Source organism: Canis lupus, chromosome 28 (assembly GCF_003254725.2).
Source record: "Canis lupus dingo isolate Sandy chromosome 28, ASM325472v2, whole genome shotgun sequence".
In the NCBI taxonomy this organism is placed as follows: domain Eukaryota; kingdom Metazoa; phylum Chordata; class Mammalia; order Carnivora; family Canidae; genus Canis; species Canis lupus.
In genome coordinates, this window is record NC_064270.1 from 17,167,712 (window position 1) to 17,189,881 (window position 22,170).

The 22,170-nt window shown below is 41.5% G+C and overlaps 1 protein-coding gene across 2 annotated transcripts in view; it reads left to right on the forward strand.

Annotated features, from left to right (window-relative positions):
- Window positions 1-22,170, forward strand: part of SORCS3 (sortilin related VPS10 domain containing receptor 3) — a 581,582-nt gene that overhangs the window by 124,437 nt on the left and 434,975 nt on the right. Inside the window, exon 1 of one of the 2 annotated variants that reach the window (XM_025467142.3) lies at window positions 13,364-13,445. The exons of the other annotated variant lie outside the window; for it this stretch is intronic. Within the exon in view, the coding sequence (XP_025322927.3) occupies window positions 13,383-13,445 (63 nt within the window). The 5' untranslated portion in view covers window positions 13,364-13,382. Of the gene's footprint in view, window positions 1-13,363; window positions 13,446-22,170 lie in introns of those variants that run through there. 2 annotated transcript variants of the gene reach the window in all.

The window sequence follows — 22,170 nt, forward strand, 5'->3', positions numbered from 1 at the left end:
AAAATGCATCTCCTCTTTTTTTTTTTCCTCTTGGATATCAGATTCCTGGAGGGTGAGGACTTCTTCATTTCACTCAGAGTAGAAGCTAACACTTCTTGCCTTGGGCTTTTCTTAGAAAACCTGGGTTATACAGGGTGTTATTGGGATGTAGTGTTGCATCTGGGAGGCTCTCTTCCCAGGGCATATCTCTCTGCCAGGAAATGTAGAAACTACAACAGATTTGCTGAGAAAATTAAATAAATGAATGGAATCATTCTTAGCACAGTGTGAATTCAGAACAAGAACTTGATAAGCATAAAGAAGAAAATGGTTGCTCTTTGAAAGTGTAGCTGTATGTGGAGGTGAACACTTAGTCAGTCTTGCTCTGAGCCCTCTGCTGCCATCCCCATAAAAAGAATATATGGTTGTGTGACTTTTGGAGCGATGTTTCCTCTCTCTGGCTTTCTCTGGCTAGTAGGGGTCTTGGCGATCCCAATGCCTAACTTTCTCGGATAATTCAGGACTTTCTCCCTCATCCTGTCTCTTCTTAATGGGTTGGCATGACTCAGGGGATTCTGTGCCAATGCTGCCATAACTCTCCTCAGTAACTCACCCATACACGAATTTCATCCCCAGAACGGGAGAGCGAGAGCCCATCCAGGTTCCATATAACACTGCTTCTGTCCTCCACAGAAGCACCACTGTGCAGACTATATTCGAAAACCATCCACAGTCTTAAATAACACAATGCAGCAGACAGCAGTTCCTATAAATTACTGAAAATGGTGCTGAAAAGACAATGTAGGGTGCATAAATTCAAGTATTTAGCCAGAAGCCCATTAACTTAGGGCTGACAAAAAGAAAGGAAGAACATTAACAAACCACTTCCCGGTAGGAGTTTGCAGTGGCTGGGGAAGTAGGTGAAGGGGGAACAAAAAATAAGTTGTATTGGAAAGAAGTCCAGAGAAAAGGAAAAAAAAAGGAGAGAGATTCTTTTTAAGACAGTGGGAGAGAAAAATCTCGGGTCTTGAGTTGAGATCCCCAGGTGGACTGATTGACACTGAAAGATCCCCTTGATTTTACTGTTGGGAAGCTTTTTTCCTTTTTTCCTGAGTCTAATAGTTTACCCAGTTAGGGGCCCATGTGCCACCTCCTCCCTGAAGCTTTCCCTGATATGCCCAGTGAAAACAATATTCCCTCTTAGGACTTAACTCTGTTTCATTGCTCATCTGTCTCTTAGTACTCACTATCTACCCTCTGTGATGGTTATTTGGGTCCCTTTTTTTTCCTACAGATATATTAAGTACTCTGAAGGCAGAGATTACAACTGGGTGGTTGACAGTTTAGCAGCTCTTTTACTGATTGCTTACTATATACTACTCCCAGTGCTAGAAAGGAATACTTAGACGAGCAAAATGTGGCCTTAGCACTAATGGCATTTACCTTTAGCAGAATCAATATGGTTCTTTGCATAATGCATGTGTGAGCTCTGAATGAACCCAATTCAACCTTCTCTTCCCTGTTTTAAGGAGGAAATTGAAGTCCGCAGCTACTTGATCTTCGTAAGATGGCACTTCTGGTTTGCCTAAAGATGGAGACTCAGGCAATTCTGTTCTTGATCTGTTTTGTAGTCTACAGAAAGCGTTGTTCCCCTGGCCAGTTGTGTGATAGATGAAAGGTAGGATGGGGAGCCCCAGCCCCCCCCCCCACCACAGCTGGGAATAAAACTCCCAGGGCACACTGAGATCTAAAGAAAGAATACACATGAGCTATTCACAGCAAGGCCAGTGGAAGAGTGGGTATGTCTGAGAAAGGTGCAGACAGGACTCCCTGAAATTAGGAGGTGCTGTAATGGACTGTAGGGCTGTAGGCAGACCCTGGGCTCAATGAAACTGATACCTTCCTCTTTAACTGGACATTTTGCAGGTGTTTGTTGAGTCCTAGAGGCAATATGGACTTAGAGCCCTACAAACAAACATCTATCTATCCAAACTTGGCAAAAAACCAGTCCCTTGTTGAAGTTGGAAAACAGCCTTCTCTTTTCCTGGTTGCTATGCAGGCAAATCGGAGCTGGACAGTAACTCCAGAAGTCATCTGATCTAGTCCCCTGCCTGTATGCCAGCTAAGATGTTGTCTCCATTTACGATGACTTAAAAGAGGCTCAGTGGAATTTAAGGGTCTAAAACCACCCAGGAGAGATACCTAGCCCAGTGGTAGCCCAGTGGTGATCAATGGTATGTGAAGTGGCCATTTTTGAACATTTTTAAAATTTGGATTTGACTAGAATAAGGCACTTCTGAAATCCAGGCTCCTCAAGGATGGACTCTAAAGCCAGCCCTTTGGCTCTCAACTTGGAACAACCTGGAGTCTAAGATTTTGCATTTTGGTCACTGTACTTTGGTGACATAGGAAGATTTGGAAGGGTGTTCATGCTGCTCTGGTATGGTTGGGAGCTGGGGAAGCTACAGACACCCAGGATCCCATGCTAGGGTATCCCTGAGCCCTTCTCATCATTCATAAGCAGAGACGCTCTTATGATGATGCATAATGGATCATCTAGTGTTCTCTGCAACTCTGGGAAAATTGGAGCTCTCCAAATTGATAATCTTTAGGTGGCTGTGGTCAGAGCAGATATTCATATTTTCTATACCTCTTTCCATAACAAAACCAGAGGTTGTAATCTTCTGCAGAGTTGTCATGTTTCTGCTTTGGAATGAAATTAGAAAGAAGGGAGGGGAAGGAGTAGAGGCATAAGCACAGAGAGAAGCCTGGACCAGTGTCTACATTACCTGCAAAGAGAAACTCATGTTTTGGGGCTAGTTCTGGTCTGAATTAAGAAAAACAGGGTCCAAGAAAGTCAGAGTTATCCTAAAACATCAGAGGCCTATCCTGTTGGAGGTATGTGGGCAAGAAGATGGAGGACGCATACTGGCACTTCCACACTCACCCTGCAGCTGCTACCTGCCTGTTTATCAGGGGTGCCCTTGATGCCACTTAGAGTCTCATCCTCCTGTGGCATGTGGTTGGTTTCTCTTTTCCACTGCAGCCCATTCTGCTTTGCTTCACTAGTTAAACATGTTAACAGCTTTATAAGATCATTTTGGTTCTCGAAGGCAGTGAGTGTTTTATTCCCTTTGGGTTGTTCACAGCCGTGAGAAGAAATGCAGTGAATGTTTGTCCTTGTGATCTTTGTAACATTTCCTGCTTTAGCGGGTGAACTTCTAAGAGTTCTTGGTATCAGGGTGGCTACAGTTCTTTGCAGTTATTATTTCCTTCAAAAGAAGTTTAGAAGCAGCCTCCTTCATGAAACTTCTAATGTCTGGGACTGACATGGCCTGCCTTTCAAAATTCCCAAATTTTTGTAGCTTGTGTGTTGTCCTTTGGGTTTTTTAAAAGGATTTTATTTATTTATTCATAAGAGAGAGAGAGAGAAGCAGAGACATAGGCAGAGGGAGAAGCAGGCTCCACGCAGGGAGCCTGATGTGGGACTTGATCCCAGGACTCTAGGGTCATGCCCTGGGCTGAAGGCAGGCGCTAAACTGCTAAGCCACCCAGGCATCCCTATCCTTTGGATTTTTGTTCTACCCTCAGATGGACTGTGGGTTCCTTGGTCTTTAACAACAACTGTCTATTTTGAGATTTTTGGGTGATTTTGGGGTCATTGATTTCCTAAATTTACCTCTTAATAAGGAGTTGTACCACATCAAAGTATCATGGTTAGGCAAAGGAAGAAAGGAGCCTTGGAATTTGTGCTGGAATATATATACATATACATATACGTATATACGTACACACAACAAAATGTATATATATATGTATACATATAAACATATACATAAATGTGTATATGTGTATGTATCTAGCAATGCATATGTATATGCATATGTGTATATACACAGTTTGTATATGTAATTATAAATAAATGTGTATACATATGTAATATGTACATATAATTATATGTAGACATGTATGTGTGTATGCAGTGTGTATATAATTATATATGTATATATATGCAAATGTATGTATAATTATACATAAATGTATATATATATCTAATATGTATATATTTTTTCTCCTTTAAATCTTCACAACAAACCTGGGATAAGCATCATTATTATCCCCATTAATGATAAAAGAAGAGATTTTTATCATTTTAGAAGTGAGTTATTTTGAACGTCGGATACATCTCCTATGGATGTATTTTTTTTTTTTTTTTTACCTAAAGTGGCTGAATAGAAAGTTTAACTTTATATATAACAAACAGACTCTACAATTAGGACAATTAAAATAATGAGTTGGCACTCTTGTTCTTATCCAAGGTCATGCAGCCAGAAGTCTGTGAACCTATAATTCAACCTCAGGTCTGACTGATTCAAATGCTTCTAGTCCTTCCTTATTGAAAGGAAACAGTCATGGAGGGCTGTGTTGAGGAACTTGGATTCTGCACCACGGGTGACTGTTGAAAGCTTGGTGGGAGCTAAGTGTGAGATTTGACTAGACACTTTAATAGGATCATGATGCTAGGAGATTGGGGGATGGGTGGGAGGCTCTGAGGAGGAAGAGCCATCAGTGCAAGCCCATGGTATTACATATTCCAGGTGAAAAGTGATAAAAATCTGGACTGATGTCATGGGAACGGAGGATAGAGTAACATGTTACCATTGCAAAGACTGAGTTCTTAGGACTTAGCCCTGAGTTTGAGGGACAGTTAACTCAGTAATATGGCTGTCAGGTTTCTGTTATGGGTGCTGGGAAGACAGTGATGACTGTTAGTTGAGACAGGAATATAGATAGGAACAAAGATTTTATTTACTGGGAGGGGGTGGCAAGGAGGATGTGTACAATTTTGACATATTGTGGTTGAAGTACTGGTAGTTAAAAAGGTTGGATTTTTCCAGAAGGTGGTTGTATGAAGAGAACTAAAGAGCAGGAAGGAGGTCTGAATGGGAGAGGGAAGGTTTGGCTGCATTGGCACTTATATGGTAAGGCAACTGTCAGAATGAATTAAATTTTCCAGGAGTGGAATCTGGAGAGAGAGAGGGGAACTGTCAGTGGAACTCTTGCAGTGGCCAGAATTTAAGGGATAGAGTGAGGCAGGGCAGGAATAGCAAAGCTAGAGAAGATGCTGGCAGTGGTAGGAGGGTCAGGACTGAATCTTTTGCCTCAGTTTCTACACCAGGGAAAAGTAATATGCAACTGCTGCTGTTCTTAGCAGCTACCTCTGAAGAGTTCTAAGATCTCTCCATCTGGATCATTCATCCCTGATTTTCTGGAACAGTCATGATTCCCAATACTTTGTTCTGCTGTCAGACTTTATGCCCATATTTTTGTCAAATATTGTGTTTGGGATATTGGTTTGGAGAATGTCATACATGTATTGCTCATCCGCTCTCTGGAGTACGGGGTATTCCCCTGTTTTCCCTCTGGTTGGGACATTTTCTATCATGTGGCCAAAGTGGTGAAGAGCCAAATGGTTGCTAGTGATGGGAAAGACAAACAGTGATAAAGGGGGCTTTGAGGCTCAGAATGGATACCATGGTATGGGGTGGAGAGGCTTGGGAGCTCTGAGGTGAATTAGCTATAGAAATCTAGGGAAAGTGGACCAAAAGAGCCTTTATCACAAGGATTTAAACAAAAGATCAAGGAGCTTTATCAAGGTAGATCCTGTGTGTGTGTGTGTGTGTACGTGAGAGAGAGAGAGACAGACAGACAGACAGACACACAGAGAGGGAGAGGGAGAGAGAGAGAGAGAGAATGATTGAGATTGAGATTATTATGTAGCATATAGTTGAAAGTTACTTCAATAGACAACACCAACCTACATACCTTCTTATAGAATTTGCTACCAGGACAAGGATTTGCTGTGGGATTCAGAAGAGATCCCACTGGAATTGATCTCCTTGGTTAAGTACCATATCCCTCTGGATGTCATGGCCTAACACCCACATAGGGCTTGGAGAGGATGAGGAGCCTGTTTCTCTCTGCCCTAAGGAGGGTCCTCCATGGACATGGTGGGGGTTATAGAGACAAAGAAGACAAACCACAATGGTGCTGATCACTGAGAACAGTATTCTCAGGCATATCAGATCCCTTTTCCCCTTTTTATAACAAATATTTTGAAACACTCCCTTTATAGTACTGAAATGAAATTCAGAGATAATGTAACGTGCCTACAAACATAATTAAAATCAACATAATGCTCTGACTTTAATATAAAGGAGAAGTAAACGAAGAGTAATTTATAACAAAATAGCATGTATTTCGATAAATGCTCGGGTATGACTACACTGGAGATACAATGAAGTCATCAGATGCTTGCTCCTATACCTAGAATCACAGAGAGGCAACTACAAAAGCAGACTGTTACAGGTGTGTGGTATTGGCAACACACACAAGTATCACCATTTGCTACATGATTTTTAAAAAAATGGTGAATACTTTTTTTGGTAAAATCCTTTATAAAACAAAACACAGTCTTCTTATAACCTACATAATAGTTATGTGCTTAGAAAATTAAGCCTATTAATACTGTGCAAAATACTTTTGGCTTATATGTAAAATGAATTTAGGCTTTAGGCTTGGTTAATGACAAATAGTTTCTTCCCTATAAGAATGTCTGGTGGCTGTTTCAAGCTGTGTAAGGTGTGAGATGATTTTCCATGGTGCAACCTAGTGTAAAATGATCAGCATTCCTGCCTCTGCCCACTAAATCCAGTGCTGGTTGCATCATTGCCCCCCCCCCCCCCGCACCTGCCCCAGTTTTAAAAACGCTCTCTAAGGGCCAGTAGTTGCCCTCTTGATACCAATATAAAGTGTCCAATGTATTCAATAAAACATATACATATACATATGTATGTATATAAAAAGACTTGGTGGTAGCCAGAAAACACCAGTTCTACTTCTCTTTTGTAAGCAATGCTTGGGGCTGCAGGAGCTGTCCCTGGTGCTGCTTACACTTTGGCGCAAGCTAATTTCATTCCCGCAGTTGAGACCAATTCCAAGTCTTACCTGACACCATAACACTTCTTTGATCCTGGTTCCCTGATTCAAGGCTCTAGTTACCAGCTTTAGCTTTCTCCATAATGTGAGTTATATGCCTAATGGCCAGGTCACCAGTCAGGCTTCCTTGCCCTACTTCGGACTGAGAACCATCCTGAGTGATGGTGTGGCTTTGGGTAAACCTTTTCGGTTGGATCCAAAGGAAGAAAAGATCACAAACTAAGATATTTCCTAGGAATGTTCTTGGGGAGGGATTCTATGAGTTGCCTACCTTTTAGCTGGGTGGAACATTGTTGTTTTCTCACATTTGTATTTAGCAGGGCCTGAGATTTCCATAGTTTGTTCTGTATTTGTGAAAAACCTATCAGTGCCATACCTTCTGTAGCCAGAGCTCTTAGTAGTATTTTCTAAAGTGGAAATCCATCTAGTTCATGGGTATGGCTGTGAGTAGCATTGGCCCATTCAGTGAGATACTTAATTCTCAAGTTTGCTTTTGATCCCTTTCAGACATCAAGGAAAGAATATCAGTTTGAAGATAGTATGTCTTTAACAGCTTTCTAACACTTGATAATCTCCTATTTTAACAGTAAAAGGTGGCTTCAGTCTCAGAACCCACAGCAGGGGACAGTATTGACTAGGCTTTAATGGCCTTGTTTTCTTTGCTTTGCAATTATTTTCACGATTCTTCTGCATTTATGGCAGGTGATATAGATTTTTCATTTTGATAGTAATACCAAGTTTTCTTTTGAAATAAATTAATTTTAGTAAGAAGAGCCAATTTAAAGAAGCACATTGCATTTAGTACAGTTGTTACACAGATGTAGCTGCAAAGAAGGTAGGGCAGGAAAGATTGGTGTTTAGGAAACATTGACATTTTGTATCATTCAAGGTGCTGGGTGTAAAACAAGTTCTAGGGCAGAGGCAGGCCACACTTTGAGGGTATTTGCTGGTTGTCAGGTCATTAAATTATTGGTTTCTTGCACAGACCCACTCCAGACTATTTACTATTCTTGTTGCTGTCTTTGTCTCTGGATAGAAAAGCAGCATGTTAATGCCTCATATAATTGGTGATGGATGGCCCCAGTCTGTCAGTCTCTGACACTTTGAGTGTTCAGTAATTTCATTATCTGCCCATTTCCCCACTCTTTGCAGCCTACCACTTATGACAAGGTGGCATTCATCCCTAATGACATGGGCTGGGCTGGGATTCCCAAGAATCATTTGTCTTCAGGAGGGGTGAAATTCTTTGAAAGAGGCATTTCCCTTTTTATTTTTTATTCCTTAGTTTAGAACAAAGCAAGAAGCTGGGCCAAGAATATTTGCTGCTGTAAAAATAGAAAGAAAAATAAATGGCATAGGTAAGAAGGCTGGAAAATGAAACTTTTAGTGACTAATGACAGTGCTGGAGTTAAATGTTTTCTAACTAAAAATGGAGTCAAAGGCTTTTTTTTCCTTCTAAATGAATATTTTAAAGCAAACACTGATGTGAGTTGGATGCCCACCAAATAAATAAGATAAAAGGAGCCACATTTGACATTGGCTTGATGGAGTCATACTGTTGCTAAGCCAACCTTGGCCAATTTTGCTGTTCTGATAAAGGTAGTAAAACCTTGAGTCTAAATCAAGGCTAATTTTATTTTTTTTTAAGTTGAGAGACAGTCCACAAGTGTGCTGGGTACTTATGGTATTGGCTGTAATTGTTTATGTAACTCCTATGTGCCACATACATTTATCTTACCTAATCTTGTAGCTTCAGAGAAGTAAGGCTTCATATGGGTTAAATCAATTGCCCAAAGTCACATAGCAGGTGAGGTAGGACTAGGATTTGAATTTTATATCTCTCATTAATGTCTCTATAATCAGAATCTGTGCTTTTGGGACTTAGAAGAATTTTTCTAGCTTGAGTGAAAATATTTCTTCCCACTCTCTCTTTTTTTTTTAATTGCAAAACTCTCCCAAAGATAAGAATCACCCTGGGAGATTGAAAAATCAAAACAAAAACCTAACACCTTGGATATTTAAATAAAAGAAAAAGGAAAAAACACACAAAGGGGATTCTGGGCCCCAACCCAGATCTACTGAATCAATGATTCTGAGAATGGCACCTGATGAACAAGTCTAGCAGGTGTTTACAGGGTTCAGGAAGCTTTGGGAAACAGTCTGTAATCTTATAGGGTAATCCCAGGGGTGATATTTGAAATATTTAATAACCTTGAAGAGACTGGGCTCGATCAGTCAGGAAGGACCCTGGCAATAGCTAGAGCAGAGTTCTAGAGGTTTTCTCAGGGCCAAGCCTTAGCTCCTTGGGTACAGGATGTGAGTAACACTGGAAGGTCTAAGCAGTGGGTTTGGGGCTACTTGGGTGGTGGAGTGACATAGGGAGGGCTTGGAACAATAGCTTTTTACTAGAATTATGTCCATATTTTAACTGGGAGGGCTATACCAGTGAGTACCACCTGAGTATCCACCCTGGTAACCCTCACATGAGAAACTGTAAGCTGGTGGGCAAAGGCCGCTTTTTCTTTAAGGTCCCTATTTCTCAACCTCGAGCCATCTGTATGAGAATAACAGGAAAGCTCTTTTTAAAAACACAATTTTGTTACTATGACACACACCTATCAGAATGGTGAAAACCCAAAGCATTGACAACACCAAATGCTGGTGAAGGTGTAGAGCAACAGGAACTCTTATTTACTGCTGGTGGGAATTCAAAATGGTACTGCCACTTTGAAAGACAGTTTGGCAGATTTTTAGGAAACTAAACATACTCTCACCATCTGATTTAGCAAAATTTGGTATTTAACCAAATGAGTTGAAAACATATGTCCACACAAAAACCTGCATATGGGTGTTTATAGCAGCTTTGTTCATAATTGCCACAACTTAGAAGCAACCAAAATGTCCTTCAGTAGGTGAATGGACGAATAAACGGTGGTACATCCATACAATGGAATAGTATGTGGTGTTAAAAAGAAATGAGCTACCAAACTGTGAAAATACATGGAGGAACCCAAAAGGCATATTATTAAGTAAAAGACCTAATCTGAAAAAACTATGTACTGTATGATTTCAACTCTGACATTTCTGGAAAAGACAAAACCATGGAGACAGTAAAAAGATCAGTGTTTGCCAGGGGTTAACAGGAAGAGCAGGAGGATGTTTAGAGCAGTTGAAAGATGCTGTATGATGCTGTCATGGTGCATACATATAATTATGTACATTTCAAAACCCACTGACTGTATGACACCAACAGTGAATATAAACCATGGGCTTTCGGGTTAGACTGAGTCAGTCGATGCAAGAACCTGTGCATATAAATTTCCTTCCTCACTCCTGGTTATTTTGATGGTGAGGCTACGCCCCCATCTTAAGATACTAATTTCAAAAAGCACCTGGGATATGAAGCATTCCCTGATTCAGCTGGCCAGGACTGACTCCTCCTTCTCCTGAATTTATAGAGATTGGTGACTATTTCATTGCTCATTTTTGATTTGTCTATTTTCACTTCTTTTAGTAGAAGGAGGCAGCTTTAATGTAGAGGTAAGGGGCAGAGCCAGATGGCCTTGGGTTCAAACCCTGTTTTTGCTACTTACTGCTGGTGTCATCTGGGGAAGGCACTTCATTTATCCATATTCACACTTCCTCATCTGTAAACACAGGGAAATTAATAAGGTCTTTCTCATTTGGAGCTTAGGGCTACTAGGTTAAGGCACCACAGCTTTTATTATTCATTTTCCACTTTCCCTCCTCCTCTGGAGGGAGATAGAGTAGGGGAATAGATAGGCTCTTCAACCAGAAAGATATTTGATTCTGACCTCAGAAAAACTCTTTAACCATTTCAAAGCATAATTTCCTTATTTGTAAAATGGAAATAAAAACACCTACCTCTGGATATCTATATCTATATCTATATCTATATCTATCTATCTATCTATCTATATATATATATTTATATAGTTATATAGTTATAAGACAGAGAGAGAGAGAATGAGAGAGAGAGAGAGAGAGAGAGAGAGAGAGAGAACATGAGCAGGAAGGGCAGAGGGAGAGGGAGAGAGAGAGAGAATCCTAAGTAGACTCCTCATTGAGCGCAGAGCCTGCCATGGGGCTCGATCTCACGAGCCTGAGATCATAACCTGAGCCAAAACCAGGAGTCGGATGCTTAACCAACCATGCCCCTCAGGTACCCCTCTGGAAATATTTTTGAGTGTGAAAAATACACTTGTAAAAGGCCAGCTCTTGATTGGTCAGTCTTTGCTAATATTGCTTTTGTGCCTGTCACTTGTGCTGCCATAAAAACAGTGAGTGTATGAATGGATGAATTATGTGTTGTGGTGCAGTGCAAATGGAATCTTTGAGGGTGAGATATGAATCTGCTGCGAAGATAATTTTTACATCTGAGGACTTTCATCTGGGCATGTATGTTTTGAAGCAGAGCCTGAAAGAAACTAACACACTGAGGCATACATTTAGTTCTAACACTTGAATTGTACATGAATTTACAGATATGTAAAAGCTTACAGTGTCATTGTAGTATATGGCAAGGGCAAGCTTCAGATCCTGTTGAAAAATTTGAAAGTTTCACTTCTGAAGGTCTTAAGTTTAAACATGGATAAGAATAGAACGTACAACGATTTTGAAAGATCCTGGCTTCTTTGATGCTAAAATGGGATTTGTATTCTCTGAGATCTCCTTTCCATTGCCAGCTCACTAAGCAATTGCTCACATTCTCTCTTTTCACTTTATTATATTTTAAGACATTTTAAATATTTTGGTGAGTCATTCTTCTTGGTAATTAGATGTAGTGATTAGAATAGATTTTATATTCCAAGGCATTAAGTTTCTTTTATACACCTCAACATCATCATTTTCAGTAATGATCTAGTATTTAACGGTGATTTCATGAAGATTCTGGATCTCTGAAGCCAAGAGAGGGTGAGCCTGTCAGGTGATGGGAACGGAGGACCAAAAATCTCCTGATTCTGGCTATATTTAACAACTGAATCATCTAAGATGAGAGAATAGAAGAGAATAGAAACTGAGTAGCACTTGCAACAGAGTTAGGACTTAAGGGGTTTATACAACGGTTGCTTTTCAACATCTTGTAAAAGTTCTTGAGTTTGAGATACCACTTGCAGCCTGAGCTAATGGATCTCTTTGGGATTTAAAGAATGAGCTACTAGGCTGAGATTTTCCCCCAGAAAGTGGTGGGCTCATTCTGGGAGTGTTCTGGAGGCAGCAGTGTTGGGAAGTGGAGAATGTACAGGACTGCCACATCCCAGCTCCACATCGGAAGCCCAGACGTAGCAAAAGTGAGGAGAGGGAAGGAACTCTGTGCTGCCATAATCTAGTCCTAAGATCTGGTTGGGACCTACAGAGCATCTACTGAATGGCTTTTCCTAAAAAATGAAGCATAAGCAGAATCTGTTACCATTCAAAGCAATGAAGAATTTCTTTTCATTTGAAGAGGTCATCATTCTGATGTTGGGGCCAAGTCATGGGCTCAGAGATCTTGGAGGTGGGGTAGGAAGCACCAAATTGAAGGTTTTATTGCTCACTTTTTCTCCTCCTCTCATATATACTTATTTAGGTTGGTCATGGGGGATCTGTAACTGTGACACTCAGAGTGCTGAGGCTTGAATAGGATGGAGATTTCTTTTTCTCCCATGTCCAGGTGTAGGTGGGTGGTCCAGGAAAGGGATGGGGCTCTTCTCCACCAGCTCATCCAGAGGCTCGGGCTCCTTTCATTTTTGTTGCTCTACTAGCTCCTGTGTGCTTCCCACATGCTAGCCGTTGTCATGCCCATGCCAGGAATGAGCCAGAAAGGGAGCAGTCAACTTCTTTCTAAGGAAGTGAGTCAGAAACTGCATGCACCACTTCCACTCACATTCCACTGGCAAAAGGGGAATCTCACAATCATTTCTAGCTGCAAGGGAGGCTGGAACTGAAATCTCTAGCTGGATGGAGACCGAGAGGTGGCAGGAGGGGTTTCAGTGCTAAAAGGGAGAGAGAGAGAGAGAGACAGACAGACAGATGGAAGCTGGAAGTCTTTGTCACAGACTTCATCCCTTATTAAATCAATAGCCTTCTGATTCTACTGTCAGATCCCAAGGACTTCCTCATGTTCCTCAGTGAGGCTGCCTTTAGGGGATGGAGGCACCATGGGGCTGAGCATTCAGGCTCTAAACCTTTCCTCAACTGGCTCACCTTGATTTTACTTTGTTTTATGCATTGGATTTCCCCCATCGATTTCCTTTAAAGAAAGAATGGGCTAAAATATTCTTAGAAAGCACTGCTGTAAGCACTTTCTGTAATCCTCCATATTACCCATCACTGGCACTTTTTCCTTCTACCTTATCACCTTTCTCCCTTTCTGGGTATCTCTAGGTTGCTGTTTATAAGGAATGCATTTAATGTTCCCGCGTGAGTTCCCCAGGCTCATTTACTCACTCAGGCTCTTACTGCAGGTGAGTGACCTCATTATTGTTTCTGAATTCTCATGAAAGGCAGTATTTTGTTCCTGATCGTTTTCTCCTCTAGCTCTTCCTTTGAGGGCCCTCCTCCAGGGCTCAAGGTCTCCCTCCTTGACTAAATTTACTGCTGTCACAGAGATCTTCAACTATCTCTTAAAGCTGGTTTCAAACCCCAGGGAAAGAGCCATTCTGTCCTTGCTTACTACATAATGCTGGGCCTCAGCTCAAACCTGAGCAATTGTTTTTGGATGGCAGTCCCCCAGTTAGTGGGTGTACATCTCCCATTTGCCTCCAGCAATGTAATTGCCTTGTTGGAATAAAGTGTTCTTTTTTAAAAAAATATTTTATTTATTTATTCATGAGAGAGAGAGAGAGAGAGAGAGAGAGAGACAAAGACAGAGACATAGGCAGAGGGAGGAACAGGCTTCCCACAGGGGGCCTGATTTGAGACTCAATCCTAGGACCTTGGGATCACAACCTGACCCAAAGGCAGAAGCTCAACCACTGAGCTGCCCAGATATCTCAGGATAAAGTGTTCTGTTATCTTAGTTAATAATACCTTGAAATGGTTTAGTGCTTTATGGTTTTCATAGCTTTTTCACAGGGAGTATTTCATTTGATTCTAACAAGCACTTGTGAGCAGGAATTTTCCTCATTCCTATTTTAAAATTGAGGAAACAGTTGATAATAAAAGGTTAAGGGACTTGGCCCAAGGCAACACAGCTACAGACAGAATCTGGATTTGAACTCAGTCCTTCTAGGCTGTCCCTTCATGTCCATAAAATTTTGTTTATATGGACTGTAGAGAGGATGAAATAGATTGTTGAAAGTTTCTTTCATGGCCCTTGCTTTGTAGGAGGGGCACAAAGTGAACATAAGTTTCTTTCCTCTTTATCATACCTGGTACTTTTATAAAGGTGCCCTCATTTACAGTATCCCACATACTCTTAAACCCCAGAAGTAGGCAAGGTGTGCCTGGTTATGTCCATCATACAGATACACAGGCTAAAGTAGATGAAAGGGCTCTATGACTGTCACATAACTAGTAAAATCCACCAACTTAAGCTTAGTATAGTCCCTTTCCATGAGTTTAGCTGCATTATGGAAGTGGGATCCTAATATACTTATTTTTTTAAAGATTTATTTATTTGAGAGAGCGAGAGAGCGAGAGCAAGCAATCTGGTAGAGGGACAGAGAGAAAAAGAGAGAGAGAGAGAGAGAGAGAGAGAGAGAGAGAGAATCCTTAAGCAGACCCCCTGCTGAGCGTGTAGTCCTACATGGAGCTCCATCTCAGGACCCTGAGATTATGACCTGAGCTGAAACCAAGAGGTGGATGCTCAACCTACTGAGCCACCCAGGTGCCCCTGATACACTTATTTTAAAAGTTGACATTCAGTATTCAGAAGTTAACAAAGCTCCTGTTAGAGATAGGATAAGATTTGGAGAATTGATACCGATCAGGAAACCAGAAGAGATGCCACATCCTATGATTTGGGAAAACTTATTTGATTTCTACCAGAAATACTAGAGGTGGACTGGCTGGTGTATGTGAGCTTTCTGTGTGCCTTATGAAAAGATAAACTCTAGACACTCAGATTAATTCATTCAAACAAGTAGGGTTTAGATAAGTAGACAAAATAGGGGAAGACAAATCATGAGCTATCACCCCTAGCTGATTTTTAGGTGCTTCATGGGAGTAATTTGGTTTTCCAGTACCACTCAAATCTAACGAGCACCTGTTCTGTTGGGGTTATCAGGGGGCTACAAACCATGGTCCCAGTGCTTCACTTTGGTGCCCTTGACTAGAGGATTTGAGCTAGGATTCTAAACAGTATACTAATGATCAAGTCTAGGTGTTTCTGCTTTTAGCTTGACTCCTCTGAGTTGATTTTCTGTGAGCCCAGAGGTTAAGTCTAGGCATAGAGAGAATGGGAACTTAATTACAGGTGACACAGAAGGAGTTTTGGGTTTCTTGATCCATGAAGAGGCTTTAGGGGGATCCACGAAGCCTCTGATGTTGAGTGGAAAATTGTATGTTGAGTGTATATTTCTGTGGAGGGAGGATCCATCATTTCATCAATTTCTGTGAACTCTTTGAGCCTCTAAATGAAGGAGAGCCAAACTGAAGGCTCAGAGCAAGGAAAAGTAAAGGGAGAACTAGACCAGATGGAGGCCACAGGAGTGGTCTTCTAAAAGTTCAAGAATCACCTGTTGGGAGTGTCTCTCATTGGTGCTGGTGGGCAAGCAGCATCTTTCTGCCAAGCGCCTTCTCCATCTCCCTTCTTATTTTTTACACTTCAGCTTGATTTTTATAGATGAACTTTGTGAATGTGAGGGTGACATCCCAGAAGTTAAAATCATTCTGTGGCTTGCAACACTTGCTGCTATCCTAGCTTGTAACAGATGGATTTATCGCTATTATTCCATAGAAGATGATGCATGATGAGGTTGTCCTCACACCAGAAAAAAGAAGCCTTCATAATTTACCTTCAAATCTGGGTTTGAGTGAGTGCTGAGAGGCCTGACTCTGCCGTGGTGTGAAATGGATTCCCGGGAAGGGGTATGGCTCAGTTGTCTGACCTTTACAGCATATTTAAATACATATTATGGTGTTCACGGTAGTAAATAATATAGCTAAGGTTATGCACAGAGGAGAGCTGAGGGAAACATTTGCAGTAAAGCTGTGGGCTGCCCTGGCGGGGAGACAGGCACTTGGCTTTGAACTAGAATTTGGAATCTGGGTGGGGGAGTGACAGCAAATATTTTCCACATGGGTGCCAGTTACTTTGGCACTGAAAGAACTAAGACTCTTAAAGCTCCTAGACGAAGTTGGTTCCATTGATTCAGGGTACGTTCTGCTTCTTTGAGGTGGCGGAGGACATAAGTATGGATCTTTATTTCACCACTCACCAGTCATTTATTTAGCACATACTGTGTACTGGGCACTATTTTACCTGCCAAGGTATAAGGACATAGCTTCTACCTTCAACTAGCTAACAATAAATAGAGATGGATATAAAGAACTAAATTATGATAATGTGCAAATGGGAACACATATGGAGCATGGAGATAGTGTGAACAAGGGACTGATTAGAGGACTGCTAAGCTTTGGATGGAGGGCTCAGGGAGAGGTGAAAGTGTGGAGGTAAAAATAGGACTCGAGTTTTGAAGGATGGATAGGAGTCCATCTGTAATGGATGGCTGAGAAAGACATTCCAAATGGAGGAAAAAGCATGTGTAAAGGTCTGGAGGCCTTTAAATTGAATTCCAAGCCATTGAATTGGCTTGGAGCTGTATGTGAGAGAATGGGGCATTGGGTGAAGGCGGTTTGCACTGCTGTCAGGTTAAGCAAGACGGTAGCAACTGTTGGTATATTAGAAGACTGGGGCCCATCATAATGGGTCCTGTGTACTTATATGAATAAGGAAAACAAACTAACATTACTGAAGGCTTATTTTCTATCAGATCTCCTATTCAGCACTTCGGATACATTATGTCATTAACGTACACAACTCTCTGAGGCAGGTCCTGGTATTATCCCTATTTTACAGTCCAGGAAACAGAAGCTCAGAGTAGTAAAGTAAGTAGACAGAGTCACACAGCAGAAATGGATTGATGGTAATTTAGGGAAATGTTCATGATAAAGACTGAGAAGTAAATGGATTGGAGAATCCTGAGGTGGAAAAATCAACAGAACTTGATGCATTGGATATAGAAACATGTGGGTGAAGACAAGGGGGATTTGAAGATGATTTCTAGATTTTTGTCACACACAGTGGGAAGGATAATCATGACATTCCCAGAATACTAGAGATTCTGGGAGGGAGCACAAGAGTTCTGTTTTACGTGCACTGGGTTTTAGGTACCTTTAAGATATATAAATAGAGATTTAAAAGCTGAAATAAAGGTCTATTTGTCACACATCTCTCATGACTCAGTGGCTATAAAAAACATTGAATTGGCTTGGAGCTGTATGAGTCAGCAATTCGGGCTGGGCCCAGCTGGTCAGTTGTTCTGGTCTTGGCTGGGATTCCTCATGCATCCGCTCTCCTCCACACACCAGCCAGTGGCTGGGCTCCCGTGTGGTGGCCAGCTGAGTGTCTCCCTTCCAGCAGGCTAACCCACGAGTGTGCTCCTGGTGGGTAGGCAGGGGTCTCAAAGAGCAAGTAGAAACACAGTGTCTCTTCGGGCCTAGGCTCAGGCCCAGCACCTCTTTAGAGAGGGGAGAGAACAAGTCAAAACCAACCCAGATTCAAAGGATGGGGTAACAGTTTCTGGCTCTTGACGACAGAAGCTGCAAGTCACAACTTGAAATGAACATGGGGTGCCGAGAGGTGTGACAGTTGGGGCCATCACTACAGGCAGCTGGCCACGTGTGTCTTCCAGGAAAGCAAGACCCTCTGTACTTTCAGAGTATATCTTCCCTCTCCTATTTCCCAGCTCTTACTCATGTCTCACCCATCCTCATTTAACAGGCGCTTTGTGCTTGTCTGTTGTGTGGGTTGGCCACTCTGTGAGTTGCTGGGGATGCAGAAGGGAAAGAGGCGTGGTCTCGAGCTAAGAGAAGTCAGGCACCTGCTGGTGGTGAGGGTGAAGCCATTCTACACGTCCCAGACTCTGCCCAGCATCCTTTATCTGACGTTCCCCTGATGTCACCACCGTGGAAGCCTCAGCCCCTTGGCACAGGGTCTGCTTCCTGTAGGTGTGCAGGAAATGTGTCACCCACCAGTGGGACGGGTTATTTCTGAACATGCTTCAGACAGAAAAGCACCCTCTCATTTCAGCAGAGCCATATGCCACATATTGAATGTTAAAATTTAGCCACCACTGAATCATCTAGAGATGAAATAAAGGTTATGAGATTTTTAAAGCAGAAATAAAGGCCTTTAAAGACTATTTTTAGAACATTTCTGATTATAAAAGAAATTAGAGTATCTATTGTAAGAAATTAGAAAATATAAAAATATGTAATGAAAATAAATATCCACTATCATGCATTGATGATTATGTCTGCATATATGAGCATTTATTCTGTGAAATTAGGTTAATACTTTATATAAATTTTTTTTGTTTCACATTGTCTTTATACAGAATGTACAAATATGCATATGTATTTAAAACATTTATATTATATAGTGTTTTATAGATTGCGTTTTACACTTGATGTTGCACAATTGTACATTATATTCAATACTGTAAAATATGTATATGAGCATATGATTTTATCTTATCATATGGAAGTACCATAATTAACCTTTTCTTGATTGTTGGTGTTCATGTTGTTTCTGGTAATTTGCTGTTATAAACAATGCTAATCTGTTCTTCCTGGAACCTAAACCACTGTGGGCATCTGAGTGTTTTGTCTGTACATTGTCTTAGAAACATACATACTGGGCTAGAGGGTACAAGTGTTTTTTTAAAGATTTCAGATAGATATTAAGTAATTGCTTTGTAGAAAGTTGGTGGAGCAGTTAGAATTTGAGCCCATGGATTTGCTGTGATTCAAGAACTCTCCAGGTGGATATTGTGCAAACTTTCCCAGCAAGTATTTGTATGCTTATTATTTCCTTTTTTAAAAAAAGATTTTATTTATTTATTCATGAGAGACACACAGAGAGAGGCAGAGACATAGGAAGAGGGAGAAGGGGCTCCCTGCGGGGAGCCTGATGTGGAACCCCATCCCAAGACCCCAGAATCATGACCTGAGCCAAAGGCAGATGCTCAACCACTGAGCCACACAGGTGCCCCATTTATTATTTCGTTTGTTCAGTTTTTGTTCACTTACTCGGTAAACACTTATAGAGAGATAAAGTATGCAGAGAGAACTAAAAATGTCTAAGATGGGTAGTTATACAACGGGATGCATTTGTCAAAACTCAAAGAACTATACTCCAAAATAAGTAAGTTTTACTCTATGTAAACTTTAAAAATAAATGAAAAAAAAAATGACTAAAACATGTCCTTGGCTTCAAGGAACTTAAAATGCAGTGAAAGCCATAAGGCATGCACACAACAATTCCAACACAAGACAACATATTAAAATACCATATAAGAAAGGAAAATATTTAGTGGCACATTTTGTGTGGTAGGGGCTGGGCCAGGTGTTTGATACCTTCCTTTATTTGCTCATTTCCTGGGAATACAGAGGTGGAAAGCCAGAGTGTCTGCTTTCAGAGGCCCCAGCTTCTTGGTGTCAGACCTGCAAATAGTCACCACCAGGACAGGATGGTTATTGCAGTAAGTGCACATGTATGAGGAAAAAGCGTGGGGCAGCAGAGGCTGGGTTCTGAGAAGAGAGGGAACTTGATATGAGGCACAAAGGAGGAATAGTGCTTTGCCTCCTTTCTTCCCCACAGTTGCCTGAAATGCAGGGGCCTCCTACTTGGTTTCCAGAGGAGGGAACTGAGGCTTATTGCAGAAGTTAAATACTTGCCAAAAGTCACCCAGCTACAAGTGGCAGAGTCACAGATTCCACCTACATCTGTACTTTCTGTCCTACTCACTGGGTTTCTAGAGAGGGACTGGGGTTGAGGATGAGCCTTATGGAATGGGGAAGGAAGAGTTAGAGCTGGATGGGGATCAGAAGCGGGGAGTTAATGGAGAGCAGAGGTTCCTTTAGGAGAGTAGATTGGGGAGGTGGTGAGAGAGCCAGACAGCAGAGGGCCTTGCATTCTAGACCGAGGGCTGCAGGCTTTAGCTGGTAGCAGTGAAGCGATTGATATTTGGAGACCAAGGAACTTGCCTGCCCCAGAGATATGCATCAGAAAAGATGAACCTGGTAGTAGCAGCCTCAAGAGTTAGATGTGTGGGGTAGTGGAGACTTCCATCTGTCTCAGAGAGCTGCCCCGCAGATCCATGTTAGGCTGGGGAAGGGGGCGCATCCTGGCCCAAGCTCAGTCCCCACCTTATGCCAGGCTTTTGTTTGCTATAGAAACTCTTCTTATTAATTTAGTCAAAACAGTAAGAAAAAAACTCTGACCTAGATTTTGTTGTATTATCTCAGTTAAAATAGCAAATAAAACCTCTTCCACTCAAAAATATGACTTCCTTTCTATTTTCCACCTCCACTCTTGGCTCATGATTCCAAAAATAAAAAGCTTTGTTTTCTTAAATAATAACAACACATGGTGTTGAAATACTCCAGTGAGTAATAACGCTGTGCCCTGAGTGCGTAAGGATGGGAGAGACTAGAGCCTGAGCGGCCCAGCCCCCTACAGAAGCCATTCAGCCAAAAATCAGATTCTTCTTGTCAGATGGTCTGGATGAAGCTTGGGGCTGGTGGGTGCCCTGTGGCAGGGCTGGGGGAGCAGATAGTAGGGAAACACTCTGTGGCTCCCTGGGAATCTCAGCTGGGAAAGAGGAACCCGCAGAGCCTCCCAAAGGATAGCCAGAGTAGTTGACTTGGGAGGAAATGTGGGCCAGTTTCACCTCCAGTTTCCTATCGATGAGGGTGTTACAGGTGGGTGGTGGGAATCTGAATTTTAAGGCTTCTTTTTTCTTTTTTCTTTTTTTTTTAAGCAACAGAAGGAAGAACTTACCTCTTTTTTTTCTCTAGAGCCATCTTTGCCTCAACCTCTACCTCGAAGACACCTGCATCTTGGTCTTTAGCTCCCAAATTATCCTTAGGATAGTTTTCTTTTTTCCATGTTCTACAAGGCCCCTGCCTGCTTCACCCCCTTTGCAGTTTTATCTCACTTTGATCTGCCACTCACCAGCTTCACTGACTTCTTTTGGTTTCTTTAGGGTGCCAGGGCCTTCTCAGCCTCAGGGCCTCCACCGCCGTCATTCATTGCGAGGGCTGTGATTTTCTTTTTTCTTTTTTTTTTTTTTTTTTGTGATTTTCTTTCTGCTGTTCTTTGAGTGACCAACTGCTTCTCATGATCCATTTAAAGGGCACGTCTGATCTCTGGATGTGACAGCCCTTTTACTATTTTTTTTAATTCAGAAACTTCATTGTAATTATACATTTATTTCTTTGTCTAGTTTACAAGTCTCATCTTTACTCTTTACATCTTTACATTTAATACTCCCTGAGAAAGGGGACAGGTTATTTTATGTGCATACACACACACACACACACACAGCTTGGTGGCTAGAACATAGAGGAGGCTTCATTAATATTTGTCAAATGATTGAACCCCAGATGTTGCATTTCTGTGGCTACCTCAGTTAATATCCAGTGTGACTAGGTGTGAGCATATCACACATCCTCAGCACAGAGAGACTTTCTTTTCTTCAAGGCTGGACAATTGGATTGGTCCTTCCTGTACCTCTGGGTCTCTCTTCCTGGGTGGGTGGTGCTGATGGCCCCAAATGAGAATATTCCACTGAAGACCCTGTGGGCTGGCCAAAAGTTATGTTAAAGGAAAATAATCCGTCTCTGCAATGAAACAAAATTTGTAACCAGGACAACAGTATTTTCATAGGTTTGTTGAGGAGGAAAGAAAGAGGATATTTTCCTTTGATCATTATTGTCAACACGTTAGATATTTTAAAATCTGCTTCTTTGAGCAGGAAAAAAAGCCTCTTTCATTGATAAAGTGTATCTGGGGGAGTCAGATTTTTTTGGAGGGGTTTCTCTGAGTTGTTTAGGAAAACGTGTGATTTTTTTTCCCACACTCTTCCAGAGTAACTTTACAATTTACCATGGAGAAATTGGTCTGTGTTCTCTCTCAATCACGTAACATCCTGCTGGAATATCTCTTGTCTGAGTAGCTTC